Raw genomic sequence first — 23,434 nt, forward strand, 5'->3', positions numbered from 1 at the left:
ACATCTGGGAACATTTTCACAGTTAAACTGCTCAGTTTGCACGAGTGCATATATATTAAATATGTTTGTGTATCTGTATTCGAAACATAGACAAAAGAAGAGAAGGGGAGAGCTCGGACACATTAAGACAGAGGGAAGGAGCTGTATTGACAAATAAGAATCAGCTGACATTTGTTGTTGCGAGACAAAATTAGACCCGTGCTCCCTAAAACGCAGCATAGCCTACCCCACTTCCTTGCAATCAGAGCCACAGAAATAAAGAGTGAAAAGTATCTGGGATATCTAATTTGGGCGAGAGGTCACCAAGCCATTTTACTAGAATTGTTTTCTCTTTTTCATTGGTTTATTATTATTTTTACAGCGGGGAGGGAATCGGTGTGTGTGCACTTGCGCAACACAGAGCTCCACTCGAGCTCCACTCATGAGGCAAGAGCGAAATTAAAGCAGGCATTTTTTTATTCCATTTTTGTTTAATCCCACTGATTTCTGAGGGGATTATCAGACCAGGCATGATTGAGAGACCGCTGACTCGCCTGACACCGCTCGGAGCTACGTAGAGCGACAGAGAAAGAGGGAGAGTGAAAACAGAACCTCAAAATCTGGAGAAACATTTGGAAATCTTGTTATTATCATTGTTATTTCACCCACGGGGACGTCGCTCGTCTCGCCTGTTGGTGACGCGAGGATGCGCGCTGCAATAACTGCACGCTTGGCGCAGCTTTTTATTATGGAGGGCAACTTTAATTTGTGCGGTTGCCCCAGAATTTATGGCAACTTTCTCGTGACCATCGACGCTGGGATTGCATGTCAAAGTACGCCGTCTTCAGCAAAAGTGCAGGTACATTAAAAAATGTTTGTTAGCCTTTTAATAGCGAAACCAACCTGTCTCTTAATGTGATGAGAAGCTACTTTGTTAATGATAATGATGAGTTAAAATTGCTTTTATGGAGGCGGTTTGCATAATTACCAACAGTAGCCTGTAGAAAACGGCTGTTGTGCGTATTTCTTATGGGTAAATAATGAATTTTAAATACTTTAGCTGATTTTTCCTCCAGTTTTTCTATAAATGAATGGCAAACAGGGAAAAACATGGTTGATTATTTCTGATATATACAACCAAACATAAACATATAATACTGCTTATTCCCTGTAGGGTCTCAGTTGCAGGCAGCAGTTGCTTATTCTGATTCCAAAGGATTATCCTGTGCCCTGCAAAGTAATCACTGGATAAGGCAACGTGACAGAGTCCACATTACATATCTCCTTACCCGGCACACAGGAAAAAAGTATCTGGTAACAGAGATGTAGAATACGCTGAATAGGAAAGGTTTTTATCTTTCTTGTTCTTTATTTTCAGAGTCTCTTTGGAATTTCTTGTGCATGACTAGCCAATGGAGGAAGAGAAAGCCGCTGATAATATCCAATCAAAATCCGGTTCCCCTTTGCCCACCGGGCTTCCCATAAACTGGGGACTCATTACAGGGCCTGTTCCTGAGCCTGTTTTCCCAGCACCCACCACCACTTTGAATGCTTCTCTTCCTCCCCCTGCTCAAAGTTCAGCCGTGCATGCCCTGCAGACCAAGGTGAAGTCGATCACGCAGAGAAGAACAAGGGGAAGAGACAGGGAGAAAGACAGAGGAAGATTTGACACGGAGGCGCTGGTGAGCAACCCAGCGGGGCACATTTCATCTGAAGTCCTCCTTAGACAGAGACCCAAAGTGAAAGGCCAGCTGTTTCTGCCTGCTCCCTCCTGGCGATCAGGTGGTGCAAAGGACTTAAGCAGCAGTGATGAAGAGGAGGAGGTAGAGGTACAAGTCAGGCTGGAGATCCACAGTCCTCCCGCTGAAGCACAAGTTGTACAGCAGGGGGAGGAAGTGGAAGAGGAGCAGTCAGAAAACGATGATGGACAGGTCAGTCATCCAACGGGTCAGCCTTGTGGGCTTGGAGAGGGCACCAGTCTGGAGAGTCTTCCGTCTGACAACCCAAGCACTAGCAAGGATGGCCCATCCCCTTCCCCTCCTCCTCTTCCACCACCACCTGTGCTCTCCTCCAACATCTCTGCTTCTACAGCATCGTCCTTTACTTCCTCCACTTCTTCTCCTTCAGCAAGACACTGGGCCCCTCCAAAGGGCTTCTGGAGAGTAGCACGCCCAGAAACGTTGCTTCTCAATGGGGTTGACCCTCACAATACACCCCCCACATTACCACTAAAGGACTACACTCGGACAGAGGCACTAGCAGAGCCTCAGAGGAAGCCTAAACTGGCTGAAGCAGGCAACAAGAATGATGTGGAAGGTCTGGCAAATGACTATGATGTGTCTTCTGAAATCCAAAACTCCGATAGTGTGGAGTGGTACCTGGACAAGTACGAGCAGAGGGAGACAGATGTGACTGATCCCAATAAAGAACTGTGCAGTTCAGACAGCTCAGAGAGCATGTCTTCACAAAGTGGAGTCCTTTGCGCTGATGATAAACTGAGGGTGAAGGAGAGGGCCTATGCAAAGTTAAGGGAAAGACAACAACACTACAGGGAAGTGAGAGAACTGCACGAAGGAGAAATCACTGGCTATTATGAAGAAACAACGTACAGAGTGGATTATAATGGTAGGTCTATTAAGGAAAATAATAGAGAAAGCTAAAAAGTAATGCATGGAGCCATCTGAGAAGGGGTTTAGTAATACTTTACTGATAAATAAGCTGTAGAGTGTTTTGAAACTCCTGGCCATGGCATGAAATACATAACTTTACTTTTGCAGTATTAGTATGCTATACAATAATAGCATTTTTAGTAGCGTGCCTTTATTTAAAAAAAGACAACAAAACACATGCTGCCATATTTATGACAACAATACTTGATATAGTTTCAATAAAAGGTTGTGACTTAGTCATAATTTTTTTCTCTATTACTTTAGCTTCCTCATGAAGTGTAGTCAAATGTTATGAGCTGGATCAGCTCCTGTGGCGTGTTAGCATTTTGGATGAGGACAGAAAATGTTAAATTTTGCATTTGATTTTTTCCCCTAACAACCTTCTAAAGCTGGAAAATTGTCAATATTTTATGCACATTGTCTGCTTAGAATGATTTCCATCTGTTGCAGCCATTTAAAGTGCCCCATTCAGCCGTAGTCTGCCTACCTACAATGTTGTATTGAAACGCAGAATGTAACCTGGCTGGTTCCCAGTGCTGAACAGATGTCAGATGTGCAGATGTGCATGCGGGTGTTACTATTAATAGAGCAGTGGGGGAAGTGTTCCTGTCTTTTTTATCTCTGCCGGCGCGCTAATGGATGTCTTTGTATGTCTGTAGGATGACAGATGATATTTTTTCCCATGCAATGATCATGTGGTATTGCACAGATCTCAGTTTCAATGCCCAGTACAAGAGATGCAGGTGCAAGTCCGTGATGATGAGATGATTTTGCCCTCTTGTCTCTGGGAAATCTGCTTTTATCCTTCAGCAGTTACATAATCTGTGTATGTGTGTGTGTGTGTGTGTGTGCTCGCGTGTGTGTTTTGTTTTGTTTTGGGTTTTTTTTGTCTGAGATTAAAGATGAGTTAGGGATGACCTCCGAGACTGCCACTGAGTCTAATCTGAACCTAATGTTATAAGGTTTATGAAAATCCTTTTGATCATAGCAAGTCCCAATTTCTTTGATACCCAAATGTCCTTGTTGGTCACGTCATGGCTGACTGCTCTCTCTGCAGTTGTGTTTGCCGCAAGGCAAGTCCTAAAAAAATGGAACATTAAACAATAATTTAATGCGCTGTAGCACATTATGTCTGGGTAAAAGAAGAAACAAAGACAAGAAATCCTTCTTTTATCTGGAAGAAATTTTGACTGCGCTTTTATATATGCTCATATCTTTTTCATTTTTTATACCAGTTGCAGGTGCCCATTCTGTTTTGGACACCTCAGACTCAGCCATTCTGGCCCAGGAACTTGAACCCTATTTAAGGTGAGCAATGCAGATCCTGGCAAGGGTTTGTGACAGATAATCTCTGTGGACTATTTATATCCTCTCCTCATAAATTTCACTTTTACAGCTGCACTTGAGAAAATCTACCCAATGAGGCAACTATGCGTGGTGCACAATCCAAACAAACATTTTGATAATCGGGTTTAATCACAGGGAAGAGATGATGTCGAGTATTGTCAAAAGCAGTGCACTGGCGATACTGAGCGAGTATCAAATATGTGTTATGTTTGATACTCGCTCGTCACTTGTCGACCTGGCACACTGTTATCTTTTTTCACCAGTTGCACTATTTTGGAATCCATCCTTTTAATAAAGGTTGTTATTTTGAACATGGTTATAAACTGTAGAATAAAGAGCTGCATATGATATTTAAAGATAGGCTCCAACTTTGTTGATTTCTTTTTTCTGGTGTTTGAATACTGCAGTGACACAACAAACTGTAATCTAGTGAAAGACAATATGTTCTCATGTTGTCAGACAGGAGAGAATGAATCACACTTAGTCCATTACAAAGATAATCCACGTGGCTGGTGTATCATGCTATCTTTATCACTGGGCCAGGGGATAAAGAGAAGTACAGACGATGAAGCACAATGCAGAGCAGCTTAGCTGCTGGGCATAAAGATGGATGGATGAATGGATAAATGGATGGATGACATTCCCCTTTGCTGCTGACCACTAGAGCCACGCCCCAGTCTATCTATCTGATATTACATAAGACAGCTTAGGAAGACGCAGCTTGCTGGGCTCCATGTTAAGTCAATCTTTGGGGAAATATGATGTCTCTGGATATGTGTCAGCACAGAATAAGCTTTGAAAATTTGAACACTTTATCAAATATTCAGCATTCTCAGACAGATGCAGGCAGATTGTCTCATTAGCGAGTTAAACTCTATCCATTCCCCTGCTGTTTTTGTCACCATAATAATTCATTTCTGTACTAATTTCCACTCTCTGTCTCTCTTCCCATTGCTCCTCAGGTCACTTCTTGTAATCAGCGATGAACTACCTCTAAGCCCAAGACACGAGCAGGCCAAGCTTCTTCTGGAGCGAGCAAGACTCAAGGCTCGCTCCAATCACATCAAAGGCGATCGCCCCAGCAGACGCTCCCATTCTGATCAAAGATCCACCGTGTAAGTTGACTTAAAAGGCCTATGTGAGCTTGTGGGATTGAGGTTAGAGACTGTGAAAGTCCCACTTTGAGCGTGTCTGCTTCTTCTTTTTTTCCTGTTTATGCACTTCTTATGTTTGTTTATCACTTTGCTCCCATCCTTACGTCTCCCTCCCAACACTTCTTCTGTGCTTTGTCTATCCTTCTTTTGCACTTGCCCCTTTCTGGCAAAGCTAATGTTGCATAACCAAAAACAAGTTAAAGCTTTAGAACTTGACTTTTGCTTTGTAATTACATAAGAAAAGCTGACAATGTTTTGAAAATGTTTGCTTTTATTCTTTTTATGTAATGGTGTGTACTTTGTGTAGTTTTGTTTCTGAAATCCCTTTAAATCAGCAGGAAGTTTTCACTTAAATTAGGATTAGGAGAATTTGCAATATACCCTACATTCCTGACTGCTTCACTAACCTGGTCATTGGTGCCTGAGACAGACAAAGTTGTAACACATACAGTATGTCTTATTACAGTTTATGTAAATGTCATTTTAGCACCTTATATTTTGATATTTTGTGCCCAGTGGTGCACATGTTATTGAGTCTTATGTTTGCTACCATCTGATACTGAGATGGCGGATTCAGCTTTCCTACATTTTTCACATTTGACTTTTATAAAATAATAACATAAAAATGGAGAAGTTGACAAAGTATCTGGCGCTTTAAACTTGTCTCCAATACCCACACCTCTGTCATTTTTTACAGGAGGAAACAGCAAGTTGAATCTCCCAGTCCAACAACAGCACAAAAAGCTGTTCAAACCAAAGACGAGCTCCCAGCTCAAGTCTCATCTGGTCCCCTCCTTGTCCCCAGTCAGAGAGACACTTCACCCAGCGACCAAGTAGGTCGAACCAGAAGGTACGGTTGCTCACCCACCCGTGTACGCTTTGAGGATGAATCAGAAAAAGAAGCAGAGTCTCGCTACTTGGACAGAGTGAGACAGCGTGGCAGGCCCGGGACGCCCAGGTTCAAGAGTAAAGACAGCAATATAGATTCCAGCAGCAGCGGTTCAGAGAGGAACAGAAACCACAGAAGTGTTTCTATGCCTCCTATACAGAAGCAAGAGGATGAGTCTGGTGTTGGTGAAACTACAACAGTGGTTAAAGAGATAATAGTGCTGGTGAAGAAATGTGAATCATGTGGTTCTGTGGTGAGGGAACCTCAGCCAGTTTCATCGCCACCAGATCCAAAGCACGCTGAGCCTCAGCAGCCTGGTAACCCTGAGGACCCAAGAGGAAAAGTGGCTCCTCGCTGGGTGTCACCAAACAAAGCGGAGGCAAGCACTCGTCCTAAAGCTCCTCTTACTGTCACCTTTGCCGGCGCTTATGTTTTGGGGGAAAATAGAGAAATTAGTACAGGATGGAAGTCATCAGGGTTTGGGAAACTTAGGAGAAGGAGCAGGAAAGGAGAAAGTCGGTTAGAGTCTGGTCATGGCCCTTATGGCCCGTCGTGGGCTCAGCGGCGTAACTCAAATCCACGTAACAGAGTCAACCTGAGCAGAGCTGTTTCATTTGCACCTGGTAGCCCCATTTCTCTGGAGCCACATTTGCTTGAAGCATCTGGTGGACTAAGGGAGTCACCAACCCCTGCATTGCCTATCAAGTCAGCTCTCAAGTCAAGCTCAAGAAATCGCTCTGCTGCTGGTCAGTCCACGGTTCAGTTCCAGATGACCTCAAATCAGGGAGGAGAGGGTGGAGCTCAATCTCTGCTGGATTCTCCAGACACAAGGAGGGAGTCTCCAGCATCTTTAACCCCAGGGGTGCCTGCTACTAGCAGCCCAGTGTCCTGCATCAGACCCTCTACTCTGAGGTACTCCCCAGCCAGGCTAGCCACAGACCTGCCAGCCTCTGAACTCTGGGATGCCACTCCAGATGGTGCAGGTGAGTGGCAACAGAAATGTACATAAATACTATTAGCATGTTATAATTATTTTTAAAAGCAGCATTATACGATTACACATACTATTCGTTTATCATTAATGTTTTAAATGTAGTCATGGTCCTATTGTTGCAACTAAGCAACAAACTAACTCTGAGTAATTTCTATTCTTAGGGATATTTAACTTTATAGTGAAGCCTTAATAAAGTAATGAGAAGGAAATGAAAAAGGCATGAGCTACAAAGTAAATGTTACTCTGACTACCTAATAAATGTTGATGAAAAAGTACAATATGTCTGTCTGAACTGCAGACAAGTGGAAGTATAAAGAAGCCTTTTTGGTTGTGCTTCTGAAGTGAACTGTAGCTACCTATAAACTTTACTTGTGTGCACTAATAGATAAATGTTGTAGTGTGGAAAAGAGCAGTTAGAAGTTTACTTTCTGCAAAGATCAGGATAATACTGACATTTAATTATGTACTCTTTTCCTTTTGTAGGCTTAAGTGGGGATTCTGGTTCTGGTTCAGAGTGCCGTGCAATACGTGGCCTGGGTATGTCTCGGGCTGAGGACCTCAGAGCAGAGCTATTGAGGGCTGAACATCTGAAAGCTGAGGCCCTGTGGGAGGAAAACTGTGATGGGTCTAGGTAAGCCAAGATAACAATGTTCTTGCCATAGCTTAGACAATAAATCCCTTGCCCCCACCAACACTGTTGTGCAGCAGTTAGTAGATTAAAACCCTGTCCAGCAGACAGGCTGTTGTTCTTGTTGTTAGAAAGCTTCTTTCAATACCAGGGCAATCCTGCCCTCTTTTGGTAATACAGTATATAGCTGTAGTCATTACGATCCTTTACAGAAGGAAGACAATTATAAAATTGTTTTCACAGCTCTTAAAAATAATCTCAGTCCATAATAACAATTCTCAGTGTGTGTGTAGTTCACACTGTGATGCAACAGTGTCTAGATCAATATATTTAAAGTCTGTGCTAAGGTCTAATTTAAAAAAAAAAAATCACAATTTTCCTTTTACAGAAAGCTGGATGGGCGGCCAAAGCTCTTCCTACGTCGCTTCTTTTCCTCCATTGGCCTGAACAGTGTCGGTAGGCTTGTGAAAGGAGGTCGCTCCAGTAGTATGGAACAGCTCAGTATACCCACTGCCCCCCGGGCGAGCTCAGCATCACCAAGCCCCACACGGAGACCGCAGCCCACTATCCGCATACAGAGGACACCCTCCCTGCAGACACTGAATACGGTGAGCAAGAGGTCTAAATGTTTTGTTGTGTTGGGGACTGCTGTGCTCCTTTATCTCATGTTTTTAACATCATGATTGGCCACAATAAATGTATACGAATTTAACCTCATACAGGCAGAAGGTAAAAAGTAATGTCATTTTCCTCACATACCTGTACAAAGTTCATTTCAACAGTGGACCAGCCAAAGTTTCTACTTTGTACAGGTCTGCTGCCTTCTCTGCAGCTTCAGGAATACACTAGTGGAATTAATCCTTTTTGTATGTGTGTGTGTGCTGCCAAGCAGACCATATTTTTTATAGGTGTAGTAAAGGCAAAATATTATGGTTCTGGAAGCTGGTTTGGTGAAAAGAAATAAAATCAGTTTATTACAGTGCCATTCATTTGCCACTAGGTGCTGCCACTGGCCCAGCTGCGTAAAGCCTCCTCTGTGCAGAGTTTAGAGAGAAGAACAGAGCGTTCAACCATACTTGGGGAGGTGCAAATACCATACGGCCTGGCACTCAGGTAGGTGTCTGTGGCAAACAAAACCAAGCAGAAGAACTGAGTGATGAAGATGACTTATATAAATTCTCACACTCTTATTCAAATAATGAATTTCTGCTTCCTCAGCCCTGACAGCCCTCAGCTTGAGCTTCACAGGGCCTTGAGCGTTGAAGATGTACTTCCCTCTAGAATCGCACGTCCGGTGGGCCGGGTCACTCAGGCTTTCCCCGATGGGAGTATCCTCCTGGAGCTCATCAAACCCCCAAACGGTCCTTATGGTTTTGTTATTTCAAGGGGCAAAGGTCGACCAGACACAGGTATGTTTTTACATTTTAATTTCATTTTTTGTAATAATAAATAGAGTATAAATTCTATGAACCCAAAGACACATTTACTTCTAACTCATTTCTTTCTATTCATCTTCCTTCTCTTCTCTTTTTTCTCCTTTGTGCAGGTGTATATGTTGAAAAAGTGGGTGATGGCAGCGGAGAAGGCCCGTACGTAGGCCTCCTTGGCATCGGTGACGAAATTTTGCAGGTGAATGGAGAAGCAGTGGCCGGACTCACTTTAGACCAGGTGACGCGCCTCATGACCAGGGAAAGCACTGCTTCCCTTCGAATCATGCCCGCCCGACGCAATCAGCGCTGATTGACAGGACAGGCATGGCACACAGCCACTTCTCCTGGAGACACGCAGAGTAACTGACTGCTACAAACACTGCGGACTGACTGCAACAAATGGTAGACGTGCTGTAGTCAGTGCAGCACACTTGCAAATGCGTAGGTGGAAAAACAGGGTGAGGGCTTCTTTTCTCATAGTGCAAATCAACGTGAAATTATGTGACATCACAAAGGATTGCAATAGAAACAAAAGCACATTACATAACTGATGTGCTTTTCAGATGAGAGGTGAAACGTCTTCAAGCAACTTAAAGAAGTCCAGACGCTTTTCTTTGCAAACTCCTTTGAAAAGCACATTACATACAAATCCAACCGTCCACAGAGTAGGCAAGTTAGAAAAGTTTAATGTATTTGAAAGTTAAGAAAAATTCAAACCTAATACAATTTCAATTTGTAAAGTTATTTATTTTCTTCTTCTTTTTTAGTTGTCGTGAATTTTTCTTTTGATTCATTATGCTCTTTATGTCACACAGAGCATGAGATCTCAAATGGTTAGTGATTGGAATAGTATTTTGTCACTTATTTGAAATTGTATACAGATATATATATATTTTTAAGTACTGTTTCTTATTTATTTATTGGTCAAATAACTGATTATCTGTAGGGGTGTGGCACATGCTTGATCAATAGACCCTTGAGCTGGTGTGTAAAGAAAGAAAAAAAAATAATTATCTCATTTTGGGTTTGTTTTTTTTCTTCTTCAGGACATATTTCCCTAGGGCTCTGTATGGTCTCTTCATTTTGCTTGTGTTGTATCAAGTACTCTTTTATGAACCGGGTGCCGTTTTGCTTCTAAATAAAATAATATAGAGATTTATTTTGTCGAAATGTTTATCCTTTAATTTAACAAATTAATTGATCATTCACATTCATGCCACAACTAAATCGCACACTTAAAAATACTTACTCTGTTATGGCGTATTATATGTTTTATTTAAAGTTTCCAGTCACGTGCATTAATTTAGCTTCTCGATTAATGACTGTTTGGCGCATTTTTACTCAGAAGAGTGACGTTTCAACGGAAGATAATAAGCACGTGAAAGGGAATTGTTTCAGGCACGGATCACGCACAGGATGTAGGATCACGGTCGTGACTTCTGCTTTAAAAGACCTGCTATAGAGTCGTGACTCAGTGTGGAGTTCGATCTTTAATCATTAATTCACCATGGAAACACTATCTATCTATCTATCTATCTATCTATCTATCTATCTATCTATCTATCTATCTATCTATCTATCTATCTACAGCTCATTTGGTTAAATGCGCTTATTTTCTACTTTCGCAAAGTGTTTTGAAATGTGTTAAAAATCCGTTATTAGGATGTACCTGCCACCATTTATGCTCTACTGAATGTACTCTGATAGCATGTCACCGTTGATGCTCTGCTCGTTTATCTGATGTGACCAGAAGCCGATCCGCTTTTATCTCCCCGAGCCATGACTCCCCACGGACCCGGGGGAACCGCCGGCCCCATCCCCAACATTTCCAATGGCGCACACACACACACACACACACACACACACACACACACACACACACACACACACACACACACACACACACACACACACATTTTATTATGAACGTGTTTATCGATAAAGAAATAGTGTCACATTCAATTAATAGTGTCAAAATGATTAGACCACCTCATTTTTACCAGTCCATTGTATCAGTGGCGCATTCATCCTCGGGGCGCAGAAATGGATATGGATTAATGGACATAACAAACTGAACAAAAAATAAAATAATGTAAAACATACAAAAAGAAAAAAGGTAGAGGGCCCTCTGTTATTATCAGTTATCTTATTGCAGGATAAATGAGCTTAGCGAAAAAACCCTTTGTTGAAAATATAAATAGGTCAAAAGCTTAACCTGAGCTTTTTGTTTATTGCGTAAAAAATAAATAAATAAAAATTAAAACACCTCAACTGTAGCTCAGGCTACACTATACCACCTCACGTTGTTACAGGCCGTTGCGCTGTGCCTGTTTGCTTTTTTTTAAATGCTTTGCCCTCCACAAGACTATATAGCCCACGACAGCCAAATAATAATGAATCATTTCATAAATAATGGGTTTAGGGGCTTATCGGGAATGAAGAGGCCGCTGCCGTGCGCTTATCTCACTCGGCCACATTGCGGCCTGTGTTCCGCTCCCCATACTGAGGGAGCGCACTGGATGCGGCGAGGAATAACTCAGCTACACACATACGCATACACACATATACACACTCACACACATACACACACTACTCCACAACTGGTAGAGAAAAAAAAAAAGAAAAACCTCAGACATGGATGACCCACTCACAAAATGGCTCCACTTACACAGTAACATCAACAACACGGCTGGAACGGTAAGTCCCCCCAAAAACACATCTCTTCATTTAAACCAGCGCATTTTTCGCTCTGTACGCGGTGATTTGAGCGCGTTCGTCTTGGTTTTATTGCTGTAATGAGCGACATTTTTAGCCTATATTTTCTGCTATTGTCCGATCGGATGGTTGGAGTCTACGGCATGAAATAACGGATGCGAGGCCTGCTGGAGAATTCCCAGAAATTATGGTGCGTTTTCTTTTTTTTAATTCTCCGTCTGCCGTTCGTTTAAAAGGAAAAACATTTCCAGGAAATTTATCAAATGAGTTACGTCTGAAACACCTGAAACTGGTCATTGTAAGAAACTCCTGATGTTCGGTGTTAACACCAGCACTAATATGGCCTTACCCTCGATAAAACAAAAAAAAATTAGACAACCTGCTATGAATTCTTTGCGCGCGAAAACGATCCCGTTCGAGCATTTTTTGGACTATTATTTCTCATTTGCAAGGGGAGGAAGGAAAAGCAGAAAGGTGGATTTTTATTTTTCTTAATTTTTTAACTTCGACGAATAGTGGTCATTATCAACCTTCCTTTTAGTCCTCGCATCCACAGCTTTCCTCCACGATAGTTTTACATGTAACAGTAGCGAAAATGATGCTTCTAATATCCGATCTTATAATTAACGCGGACGTCTAACGTCCCTGTAAGATATAGGCGTAACGCCTTAACTGTAGCCCAGTGAAGGCCATGCAAGCGTTTGATAAGAGCTTCATAATAACAATAAAACAAACAGGCGCAGACAAGACTCCTAATAAAATAAATACAATAACGGGTTACACCTGCAGCTGTAAATTAAATGGTGACAAAATAATCAACCGTGGAAATTTCAAAAAAAATAAAAAAATAAAAAAATCCAGTGAGCCCTGAAAAGAATTCATCGTGTTTCTATTTAGCTTGAAAACACTCTCACCTTGGATAGTTTGAGAAATAATGGTTTGATCCTGGAAAACTGCGAGATGTTTGAATGTGATGGTCATAGAGTGCCGAGTTATTTCTTTGTCATGGAACAATATCACAGGAAAATCTTTGGCCTTTTCTTATTCAGTTTGAAAAATGTCGAATAAAATGTGTCACCTGAGGGGGGGAGAATCATCTAACTGCTAATTCAATTTGCTAATTTAAGCTTTACAGTATTCATATAATTTACAGTTTAAGAACAGTACTTTGAATAAGGATAAGAGGCAGAATAATAGCTCGGTGATGATGTTTCATTGTTAATTTTCTTTAGGCTTGCGTGGACAGCAAATGCGTGGTTATATCTGACATTTTGCCACAAACGATGCACTGAACTATGGATTAATCGAGGGAAATCTCATTTAGGACGTAGTGGACTCTAGCGAGTGGTGACGGCATAAAAATGATGGAAAAGCGGCAACAGGAGCTTTGTCCCGAAAGTCCCGATGCAGGGTCCGGTCCTAATAAACGGGAGGACTCCGCCATCATCTCCAGACAGAACGGATGCAAGGAGGACGGGGAGCCGAGGAGAGAGGAGGGGGAGGAGGAAGAAGAGGAGGAGGATGAGGAGGAGGAGAGGGGAGGGAGCTTCAAGGGGGTTGAGGAGACGGATGACGTTCCTCTGCAGAACTCGAACAACGGGACCAGCATCAGCATCATCATCAACGGCGTTGCCAAGGAAACTGCCTCTCACAACGCCCTTGACCTGAAAAGGGAAGTGCCGGTGATCGAGCTCTCCAGGAGGGACGCTATAAAAGCGGTGCAACAGAGGACTGAGAGCCATTTGGTGCCGATCACGGAACTTCGCAGACCTCCACCGCTGCCGCTGCCGCCGCCGCAACGAGACGACGCTCGAATGGTCCAACTGAGCCCAAACGCGTTCCCTGTCCCAGCGCGGGCGATGCTCTACAACCTGGCACAGCCTCTCGCCGCCATCAACAGGTAAAGGCTGAAGGAAGGGGGGGAAATCAAAACAAAAAACATACAGTTTCATGAATGCACATAGAAAGTTTGATGGTTATTAGACACAATTATGCCTTTCTGTAAAAGGATAGGGGACAAGATGCTTATTGTATTACTGAGGTTACGTTATGTTTACATTATTGAGCATGTGCATATGTGACAGATAATGTGTGTGTGTGTGTGTTTGTGTGTGTGTGTGTGTGTGTGTGTGTTGTGTGTGTGTGTGTGTCCTGCTGCAATGAGTGGAGAGCATTAAGATCTTTTAGAATCAATGAAGGAAACTGTGTACAGTGGAATTCATGTGACCTAATGTACCTGTGCACCTTTTGTCTCCTTTCTGTTGACATAGTCTCGGAGGAGAGTCGGAGCAGTACAGCATGTACCCCAGCAACAGGGTAAAGCGCCGCCCGGCGCCTTATGAGGTTGAACTCGACGAGGGTAGGCGCATTTTAGATCTTTATAAGTATGGTAAGATGCACTTCTGCCGTGTCCTCCTTCTGCCAGTTTAGTCCCCCCCCGAAACGTCCCTTCTCCATCACCATTGTCATTCATTCACTGACATGGAGCTATACCGTACCTAATCTGAGTCTCGCAGAAGATGCCTTGCCAAAGGAAAATTCAGAAAGGGCTTCACCCATGAAGAATAAATGCATCATAATTCACGGGGCTAAATAAATGCTAATCTGAATGTCAAATACATGTACCTGCATGCCATTAAAGTAAACCCTTTTCAGGCGGATTTGGGGTTTATTTCATTTGAAACATCCTTTCCACTGCTGCCCACTCACTGCCATGTACAGGGGTGGAGGATGGGGGTGCTCCTGCCTCCATGCCAAGGTTTTACTGCAGAGTGGGCTGAAGGATTAAGATAGACTGGGTGTGTTCCAAGGGCAACAATAGCTTAGAAGACACCATTGTTGAAGGGTGAGAGGATGTGACTACCTGCAGTGAAGCATTTTACTATAACTAACTAAATAAAAAATATTTAGAATGTCAAATAGGGAGCACACAGGCTCCCTGACAACCTTTAAGGAGTTTGGCATGCCACACCAACCATTTCACTTGTATCACATATGGCACACATCTGATCCATCAGCTAAAAAAAATCTGTGGCCATATACGGAGGACAATTTTAAAAGTTACTGCTTTAGAATTTGTTGAAGTTTGTTATTTTCATCCTGTACTTTCTCTCAAATAAATGTTGTGCATCTCCCGCTGCTTCTTCTCCCACTCTTACTTTTGCGCTTCTGTTGATTTATCGTTTTACAAACCATATTTTCTGCTTCAGCTCTGCATTTCATTGGTTTTTTTGCAAATGTGTTGGTGCCATGTCTCCTTACTCTCCCCTTTTCTTGTCTTTTTCTCCTTCTTTCCATTCTGCTAGCTGGCCAGCCAAAGATTGTACGTCGCATCTTCACAAACAGTCGTGAACGTTGGCGGCAGCAGAATGTAAATGGGGCATTTGCAGAGCTTCGTAAACTCATTCCCACCCACCCTCCCGACAAGAAGCTGAGCAAAAACGAGATACTGCGGCTCGCTATGAAGTACATCAGTTTCCTCTCCAACCTCCTCGAGGATCAGGATGGTGGGAGGAATGTTGGCAGCACAACTGATGGGGACACAGGGCTGTTGGTTGGGGTTGCCGCCCACGAGGGGGGCCCTCAGGGTGGACCGCACCAGGACACAGTAGTGGGCTTAGCCAGGGATGATCTTTTGGAGACAATGTCGCCAGGCTCCAGCTGCGGAAGCCTACCTGATGGCGATGCTGAAGGCAGTCCTGAAAGCTTCATGGAGGACCAGGACTCGCCTCCAGCTCCAAGGACTCTAGCAACATCTCGCGGACCCCCACTTCATCTAGCTACTAGGGATCTGAGGCGCAATGGACGCCCGTTAGATAACTCCAGTCGCCGATGATGCTGATGCCAACAAACAACAACGCAGCACCTGAGAGTGAAATGGAGGAACTAAAAAAAAGAAAAAAGAGGCGGACACACTCAGACCCTGTTATTTTTGAGTCATCAGTGTAGAAAGCAGAATTAAGCTCCGCATATTGAGATAGTGCTGTCCAAAATGGATGACGAGCATGTTCTCGTCTCCACGCTTAACAGTTTGGTTGAATTTAAGACTTGTAAATTCTGCATGTCTCATGTCTTTGACAGACCTGCGGATTTCAGTGCTTTGAAAGCTCCAAAGACTGGACATCCTTACACAAAAGAAATGCCCCAATATATGAAAGAAAGAGCAAAGAAACAAAAACTAATAATAATCAGGCAATCGTCACTCAAACAACAAGCGTTTTATTCTGAGGATCAATGTTTCACTGATGTAACTATTAATTACAATATGACGCCACTGGAATTGATCCACCTTGCTTGCACGGCACCGAAAGTAACAAGCACACCAGGAGATTTATCCTCGACAAGTTTGGTGTTTTAATTTAAAGACACAAAGGAAAATTTGCCTCACTCTGAGGCCATAAAAACACTGAGTGGACCCTAATTGTACCCATGCGATTCGTATGCATTGTAAATAGCATATATATTTCCACTGCACAATGTAATAATAGTGACTCAAATTCAAGTCATGTGGATTAAGATGTACCATAGTGTGTTTGTCAGTGGGTTTACTAGCAAAATTGTCTTTTAGGAGACAGGATGACAAGAAGGAGAAGAAATTAGATGAACTAAAAAAAAGGAAAGAAAAAAGAAGTAAAGCAAGCGACTGAACGTATAAGTACATCAATTGTGGTACAACTGACTTCTGTTACACTTTGGTGATGACAAAATGTCACCAAATATGTCAGCAGATAGCAGAAAACAATCACACTGCCTGGAATGAATATATCTATTTGAAATTGCTGTGGAGGTACAAGACATGCAGTGTACAAAGTGTGGGTCAAATGAAATCACGACATGACTCATGCAGTCCGTTTTTATATGAATGTTGCAGTGTTTTGTTTTGTTTGTTTGGTTTTTTTTTTTTTAACTGTAAATCAGTTGTAGTTTAGTAAGGTACACAAATAAATCCCTTCATTGCCATATTCTACACTTACATGTACAGACGACACATTAAAACACACGCGCACACACACATGCACAAAGTTGCACATCCATGACTTAAGAGTATATGAAAATGACTTACACTGATTTCCCGGAGACGGGCTGTGTCACCACATCTTGGTATTGACCACTGATAGCTTACTGTTGATACGCATACGATACTGCTTTATGTAATTGTTCTTATTTTGTACACTTTTGTACAGGTGTGGTTACAGATTCTCTCCGCTAGCATTTTGAGTGCAATTCATTGAAGAAAAAGGAAACAAAAACACAATAATCTAAATTAAAGATGAATTAATATGACATTACTATTATTGTCATGTCAAATTTAAACATCTTGCAAAACTAATAATATTGCAAATTCTTCTAAGCACAGCAGTCGTATACTGAAGCGGTCTCAGATCGTGACAGCCGTCCGGGAAGCCGATTCTAACCTTAACAGCAGTTCCAGCTTCTCCAACCTTAACCCTTACTCTCCTTTGAAACTTGTCTTCATTTTAGAAGTTAATGATGCACTTAATGGAGACGTGCCTTTTGTTCTCTTAAGGAAAGGAAATGCCAATAATCTGAGTGTATAAACAGATTTAGGGCCCCGCAACGTGACTAATACCTGGATCACACACACGCGCAAACAGACACACACACACCATCACCACACAGTGTTAATATCATAAGAACACCAGCAGTTTTCTGACAAAGACACTTATGTATTGCTCACTGTTGTTGCTTTTTCAGCAGGACCTAGTAGCCTATATTGGTACCTTTGGTAACTATGGTATTTTATGAATTGCAGTAAAGGGACATTGTACGTTTGGTAATGACATATTTGTTGTATTATAGCTGTATCTATAAATATATCCAATGTTAAATTGATGAATTTTATATTAAAAAATGAATAAAACAAACAGAGGAAAAGTCTTGTATATTTGATCTCACTCAAACATGCTGTGGGTCGACTGCAGTGCATTTCAAGTCAGCTGAGTTCATACGGTAGTCTTGTGGCCCTTCTCATACTATGTGAAATATTTTCCATATTTTACACCATATTTAAGAGTTGCATAACCTCAGTGATTAATTCCTATAATGACATTCCTCGCAGCTGTTTCCCACCATATCTGCTTGGTTTATAGCTAAACCCAGCCCTCCTCAGAGAAACTCCTCCAATGAATGCTGGAATCCTCTCTTCCTCCCACCAAGTGACAACTTCCTGTGGAGGTTAACATGGCTCGGTGACCTTCAGGATATCCTGCCATTGTGAAAGTGGTTTTGACAGCCTCCACTGCATTCGTTTGTCTGCTGCTGTGTCTGTACACACTGTGAAACAGCCACACTGATCAAGACTCCACCGCCCATAAATTCTTTACTTATTGAAGTTATGCTCCCCAGCCTGTGTTCATTAATAAAAAAAATTAGCTTTGTAGGTGTAGCTTAAGCACTTTTTTTTAAGACTGCTTCCCTATATCCCATAAGTTTTCACAGAGGACTGTGCCACCACTGCTACAACAGAATCAGCACTTAGACATTTCTGAAAGCTATAATTGCTTCCAGAGAGCATCAGAGACATCCAGGTGTTTGGAGACCTCTCCCGCGCTGTGCTCTGGCTGTGCTGGGACTCCGCGGAGGGGCTCTCTGGGTTAGTGCCTGCCAAACATTTACCTGCTCCAGTGTTCCTAACTCTCCAAAAAGACACAGACTCACAAATGAGAGGGATACAGGGAGTGTACAGGGATTGAAAGAGAGCGAATGAGAGGAAGATTGTTGCGGGTGTGTGTGCATGTGTTTGTGAGAGCAGCGTTGTGTGTATGCGTATACCCACTGCATGGATCTGTGTGTGTGTGTGAGAGAGAGAGCTGGTGTGCGTGTGTGTGTGTGTTTATCAGCTCAGTGCAGATGGGTGGCAGAGTGGCTCTTGCTGCCAAATGATTCAGTATGCTAATGAGTTGTTATCTGTAGTGCTGCAGGAACAATATACTGTCTTTCTCACAGTGGGAATCCAGCCTGTTGGGAGCAGATTACACTGCACACACCGCCAAGGTAGTTATTTATATTTTCACACAGAGTAGTAGGAAAATACATAAATGCAAACACACACACACACACACACACACACACTTATGCACACATATCCGCAGATAGGCCTATAAACAAACAAGCAAAATAACATTTAACAAACGCACACACATCACCATCGACATGAACAGCAGCATGAATAAGGTGGAACTTTGACAGAAATATACATCCTTCACCAGTAGATGGAGATGTTATTCTGGGCTTTCCTCTTTAACAGGTTTCCCTTCAATATTCCTCATAAAAGTAAACATATTGTGCTCGCATAATTAAAGTTGACATCAAATTAATTCATAATATTCCAGTCAATCTTCCAATCAATAAAGCTTTTCCAGTTGAGAGACATTTCTACCTTCACCACTTCCTGTCTGGAGGTTCCTGTACAGGGAACAGGCTGTTGCTGAGCACGCCTAATACTACTTAAATGAAAGCAGCTATTGTTTGTACTTCATTTCTGTCACATCCAATTTGATGGAGTTGCACTGGAGACTATTTTTATCAAGTTCGATAGCATCAGCGTCAGTGACTCCTTATTATAAAGCTGTCATTTACTCTTTAATTCACTGTTATAATTAGGTAGAAAGAAAAAAAAACATGTCAGTTTAACTCGAGTTCTTCAAATGTCACTCTGGTAAGGATAAGGAGATTTCCAAACTAGGTCTAAAGTTCTTAGTAATTCTAAGGTTCTTCATTTTGGCCAAACATTAATGTTTCTTGATTGCTAACCGAATCTGGTGGTGTTTGATCAGGATGAAATTAAAAGAAAATTAAAAAAAAAAAAAAAAGAGCGGGGAAAGTTTTGGTGTTGAAAATTCTAACCTTGTCTGAACAATATTTTTGTATTTAAATGTTATTTGAATAATCACTGGTGATCAGCTACATAAATACTACATAATTCTTTCCAAAGTTTTCACAATTGTATTTACAGTTGTATATAAATTGCAGTATGATTTAACTCAATTTAGTGTGGATGATAGACCTGAAAAAAGAAAAACATTACCTGCCTCCTAAATTTTTTCATGAAAGACACCAGAGAAAAAAATGCTGCCTTAAAATTTGGACATCAGTGTAAATAGAACTCCTCTGTGTCTACTATGATACAGTGTTTTCGATTATAGTAACTGTTTATCTTCCTACAGGCAGCAGTCTTGGTTGAGTGTACAACCTGAAATATAAATCCCCCTCAGGAAACACATGTTCTCCAGAGTAAATCAAAGTGTTACGCAGATTTGTAAATGAATACACACACTAAGTACTTTTTTTTATTAAATTGCATTGAAGAGTGAAAATACACTTCTCAGGTATATGTCCAATTTTAAAGCTTTGTTGTCATATAAGACTCAAAGTAGGAGAAAGCCCTGAAGAATATATTTTTTAATAGTTTTTATAAATTAAAATGATTTAAATCTCATTTATTTGTCTTACTCCCAATGAAATGTTGATACTTAGATCATTATGACTCTGAGATTCATATTCACACTTCAGTCAGGTAATCTGAGGATACATTTCTGTGATAATTGTTGCACAAGTTAGGTGCTCAATATGTGACATTATTAGTATCTAAAACTTTATCTTGCTTATACGTTTTGTTGTATGTGTAAGTGTATCATATGTGCTTAGAAAAATATGTGACGGTGCCTAATTACAACCTTACATAAAGAAAAGCATTTAAAACCAGCTAATGCAGATCCCCTGCCTCCTACATTTAACGAACACGTCACAACATAAAAAGTCTCAGAGCATCTCAGTGTGGCTGAGTGTATACCAAATGTACTGAATGTAATTTATCTTCAGAATGAATTGCTGCTGTATAAAAGTAAATGAGTTATTATCGGCTATAATCTGGTGAGAGGTCCTGACTCTTTAACGTCTAATGAGATATAGTATTTGTAAAAGTCTATTCTATTTTTCATTGTGCAGTGTGGGAGCATTAGAGTATAATTTATGGTGCAGCTTGATCTACTGCAGAGGGTTATCATCTCTGCTCAGGACTAAGGTGTATGACGTTATGGGGGTGTAATATCAATTATATATGTGTACATACATGTATATATAATGTGTTTTTTAAATCATATCACTTTCTGCGTTCCAGTGAATCTTAATCATCCAAACTTGCCTTTTTCCCCTTGTTGTATATCGTTGCCATAGTGTGCAGTTCTTTCAATAACATCACGATAGAGGTATCACTTTCAATCTTTATCTGAAATATTTGTGGGACCATTATGTTTTTCTAGCCTACTGTCTTTGTGTATTAATCTCCAGAGCTTCTTTCCAAAAATTGAACACCTTGCGCCCTCTAGTGGGAAACAAATGCAATATGTCATTTATTTAAATTATGTCCAAGTAATACAAATGGTTCACTGGCGTTGAGCTTTTTCCTTCTCATTGCAATGGCAAATAGCTTTTAAATGAGTGTATAAGCTGTTTCTGTGTAAATACAACCCAAGGGTCATCAGTTTCAAGCAGAGTCATTTTTAATGCAGTGTTACAAAGAGCTGAAATGTTGCATACAGAAGATTAATCAGGCCTCACCCGTCTCCAGGTACAGCAAGGCAAGTAAAGCATTTGGTTTGATTAGCATGGGCGCTAGCAGATACTGAGCAGCAGTGCTTAGCTGAATCACATTAAAATGACAGAGCAGTGCAAAAGGCTGAAAGTTGCAGAGTCTGCGAGAGGCTCAAATCAGAGCTCAGTCAAGGATGCATTCACAGGTTTGTCAGCTCAGTAGGTTTGGTCTTTATGTCTGGGTAAAGTAAGAAGCCAGAGAACGTGCTGTCATCTTCACTGCTGGAGTAAACTCCATTCCAGTCTCTCAGTGTCTCCAGCCACACCTGGTCACCTTCGTTCAGCTGCAAGAGCGCGAGATTAGATGCCTGATCGATGTCTTGGCCATACAGAGAGTCCCTTGTCCGTAGCTTCCGCATTCCATTAACCACCAGGGCTGCACGCACAGGCCGGTTGCGCACAGTGATGTGATAGCTGAATAGGTAGACCCCGGGGTATGTGACGTTGAACTTATTGAGTCCCGGGTCCCAGTGTCCTTCCCCATTGTAAAACACCTTATCAAACTTCACAGGCAGGCCCGGCGGAGGGAAGGAGCGGCTGGGGAACAAACCTACACTGAAGGCAGATCGAACCTGAACGGCACTCTGACCCGGAGGTCCTCTGGGACCCCGAGGCCCACGAGGACCTTTAGGCCCCTTCTCTCCCCTCAACCCTGCCAGTCCCCTCCCACCTGGGAGGCCTCTAGGTCCAGTATCACCCTTCCCTCCTGGAGGCCCTGGCTCCCCCCGTTCTCCCTGTGCACCGTCAACTCCATTCAGTCCTGGGGGGCCCATCTCACCTCTTAGACCTGGGGGTCCATGATCACCTTTCTCTCCTTTCTCACCTGGCAAACACTCACTTGGCTGCCCTTGTTCACCTTTCTGACCCTTTGACCCAGGAATCCCTGGGGGACCCATCAGCCCCTCTGGGCCAGGGATGCCTTTAGTCCCATTCAGGCCAGGCTCTCCTCTTTCTCCTGGGTCTCCTTTTAGACCAGGGAAACCACGTTCACCTTTTTCTCCTTTAGGGCCTGGATCACCTGTGTGCGGAGGGTTTATGTTTATTTAGGAAGAAAGGTTTGAATTAAAATATGTTATTATGTACCTCAATGCACTTTGAGAAACAATAACTATAAATCATGACTTTTGCACATGTGTAGCCAGGTTCTTACAGGAAACTACACACCCTTTTCTCCAGGTTTTCCTGGCATACCAGGGGTACCAGGTAGACCTGCAGGTCCTGGATCACCTTTTTCACCTGCAGCAGTTTTGATAAATAAAGCGTAGAAAATGACATCCAAAAAGTACTTATACAAAACAGCGTTTTGCACAAAAGGAGAGAGAGACACAGAGAGAGAAACCCTTAGACATTCAAGAACTCTCCTGCTGTTAAGCCTCGTTGTACCTATGTCGCCATTGAGTCCATTGGCTCCAGGTAATCCTGCTGGTCCTGGAGGTCCTCTGGGCCCTGTTTCTCCCTTCTCTCCTGGCAACCCTGACAACACACGAGAGTAAAAAGAATAAAATCTTTGACTTAAACTGTAATTTCCCTTTCAATAAAAAAAGCTAAAATCCGTCTCACCCGGAATGCCCCTCTCGCCTGGTGGCCCTGTTGGCCCTCTTTCTCCCATAGGGCCTACAGGACCTTTTTCTGGCGGACAGCACTCACAGAAGTTGAAGAAGCATTCGTTGTAGTCAAGGGTAAAGTTTGAAAGGGTGTTCCCGGGGGGCACTATGGCATCAGTGTGAAATTCAGTGGGGTATGTGTCAATGGAGTATGTCGTGCTATCTGTAGAGGGCAGGGAATATGCATCCATCATAATGTCAGTTGTTTCTTCAGTGTTCAGGCTGCTTGTAGGGGATGGGGTCGTTGTCGTGGTTCGTCCAAATCGTCCACCTCCATCACCGCTGGCGCCAGCTCGAGGTGGCTTCTTGGTGCTCTGAGGTTTGGGCCAGCGTGTGGTTCTGGCACCAGCTGCCAGCATGGCCATGAGGGCCATGCAGAGAGTGGTCAGCACAACAGCCCGAAGGGGTGGCAT

General features: G+C 42.4%; 3 protein-coding genes across 7 annotated transcripts; 2 read left to right on the forward strand and 1 right to left on the reverse strand.

Annotated features, from left to right (window-relative positions):
* The first annotated feature begins 410 nt into the window (after positions 1-410).
* On the forward strand, positions 411-10,249 carry si:ch211-13f8.1 (uncharacterized). Its single transcript, XM_063462581.1, has 10 exons — positions 411-838; positions 1,358-2,604; positions 3,884-3,956; positions 4,958-5,110; positions 5,847-7,021; positions 7,516-7,663; positions 8,049-8,268; positions 8,661-8,773; positions 8,879-9,069; positions 9,207-10,249. The coding sequence occupies exons 2-10, from the start codon at positions 1,392-1,394 to the stop codon at positions 9,398-9,400; spliced, it is 3,480 nt and encodes a 1,159-aa protein (XP_063318651.1). The 5' UTR covers positions 411-838; positions 1,358-1,391; the 3' UTR covers positions 9,401-10,249.
* Positions 10,250-11,335: 1,086 nt separating this feature from the next.
* tal1 (T-cell acute lymphocytic leukemia 1) lies at positions 11,336-17,684 on the forward strand. 5 transcript variants are annotated; one of them, XM_063462584.1, is made up of 4 exons: positions 11,336-11,787; positions 13,038-13,705; positions 14,076-14,194; positions 15,111-17,684. In XM_063462584.1, exons 2-4 carry the CDS (start codon positions 13,167-13,169, stop codon positions 15,638-15,640), a joined length of 1,188 nt encoding a protein of 395 aa, XP_063318654.1. In that variant the 5' UTR covers positions 11,336-11,787; positions 13,038-13,166; the 3' UTR covers positions 15,641-17,684. The 5 variants fall into 5 exon arrangements, with proteins under 5 accessions (XP_063318654.1, XP_063318655.1, XP_063318658.1 ...); XM_063462585.1 differs by having other exon boundaries at positions 13,130-13,705; XM_063462588.1 differs by having other exon boundaries at positions 11,338-11,787; positions 14,076-14,164; positions 15,111-17,683.
* A 3,873-nt stretch (positions 17,685-21,557) lies between these two features.
* On the reverse strand, positions 21,558-23,434 carry otol1a (otolin 1a). The gene is made up of 4 exons (XM_063462583.1): positions 22,978-23,434; positions 22,801-22,890; positions 22,582-22,653; positions 21,558-22,435 (listed from the first exon to the last, which is right to left on the reverse strand). Exons 1-4 carry the CDS (start codon positions 23,432-23,434, stop codon positions 21,558-21,560), a joined length of 1,497 nt encoding a protein of 498 aa, XP_063318653.1.

The sequence above is a fragment of the Pelmatolapia mariae genome, linkage group LG18 (assembly GCF_036321145.2).
Source record: "Pelmatolapia mariae isolate MD_Pm_ZW linkage group LG18, Pm_UMD_F_2, whole genome shotgun sequence".
Taxonomy (NCBI): domain Eukaryota; kingdom Metazoa; phylum Chordata; class Actinopteri; order Cichliformes; family Cichlidae; genus Pelmatolapia; species Pelmatolapia mariae.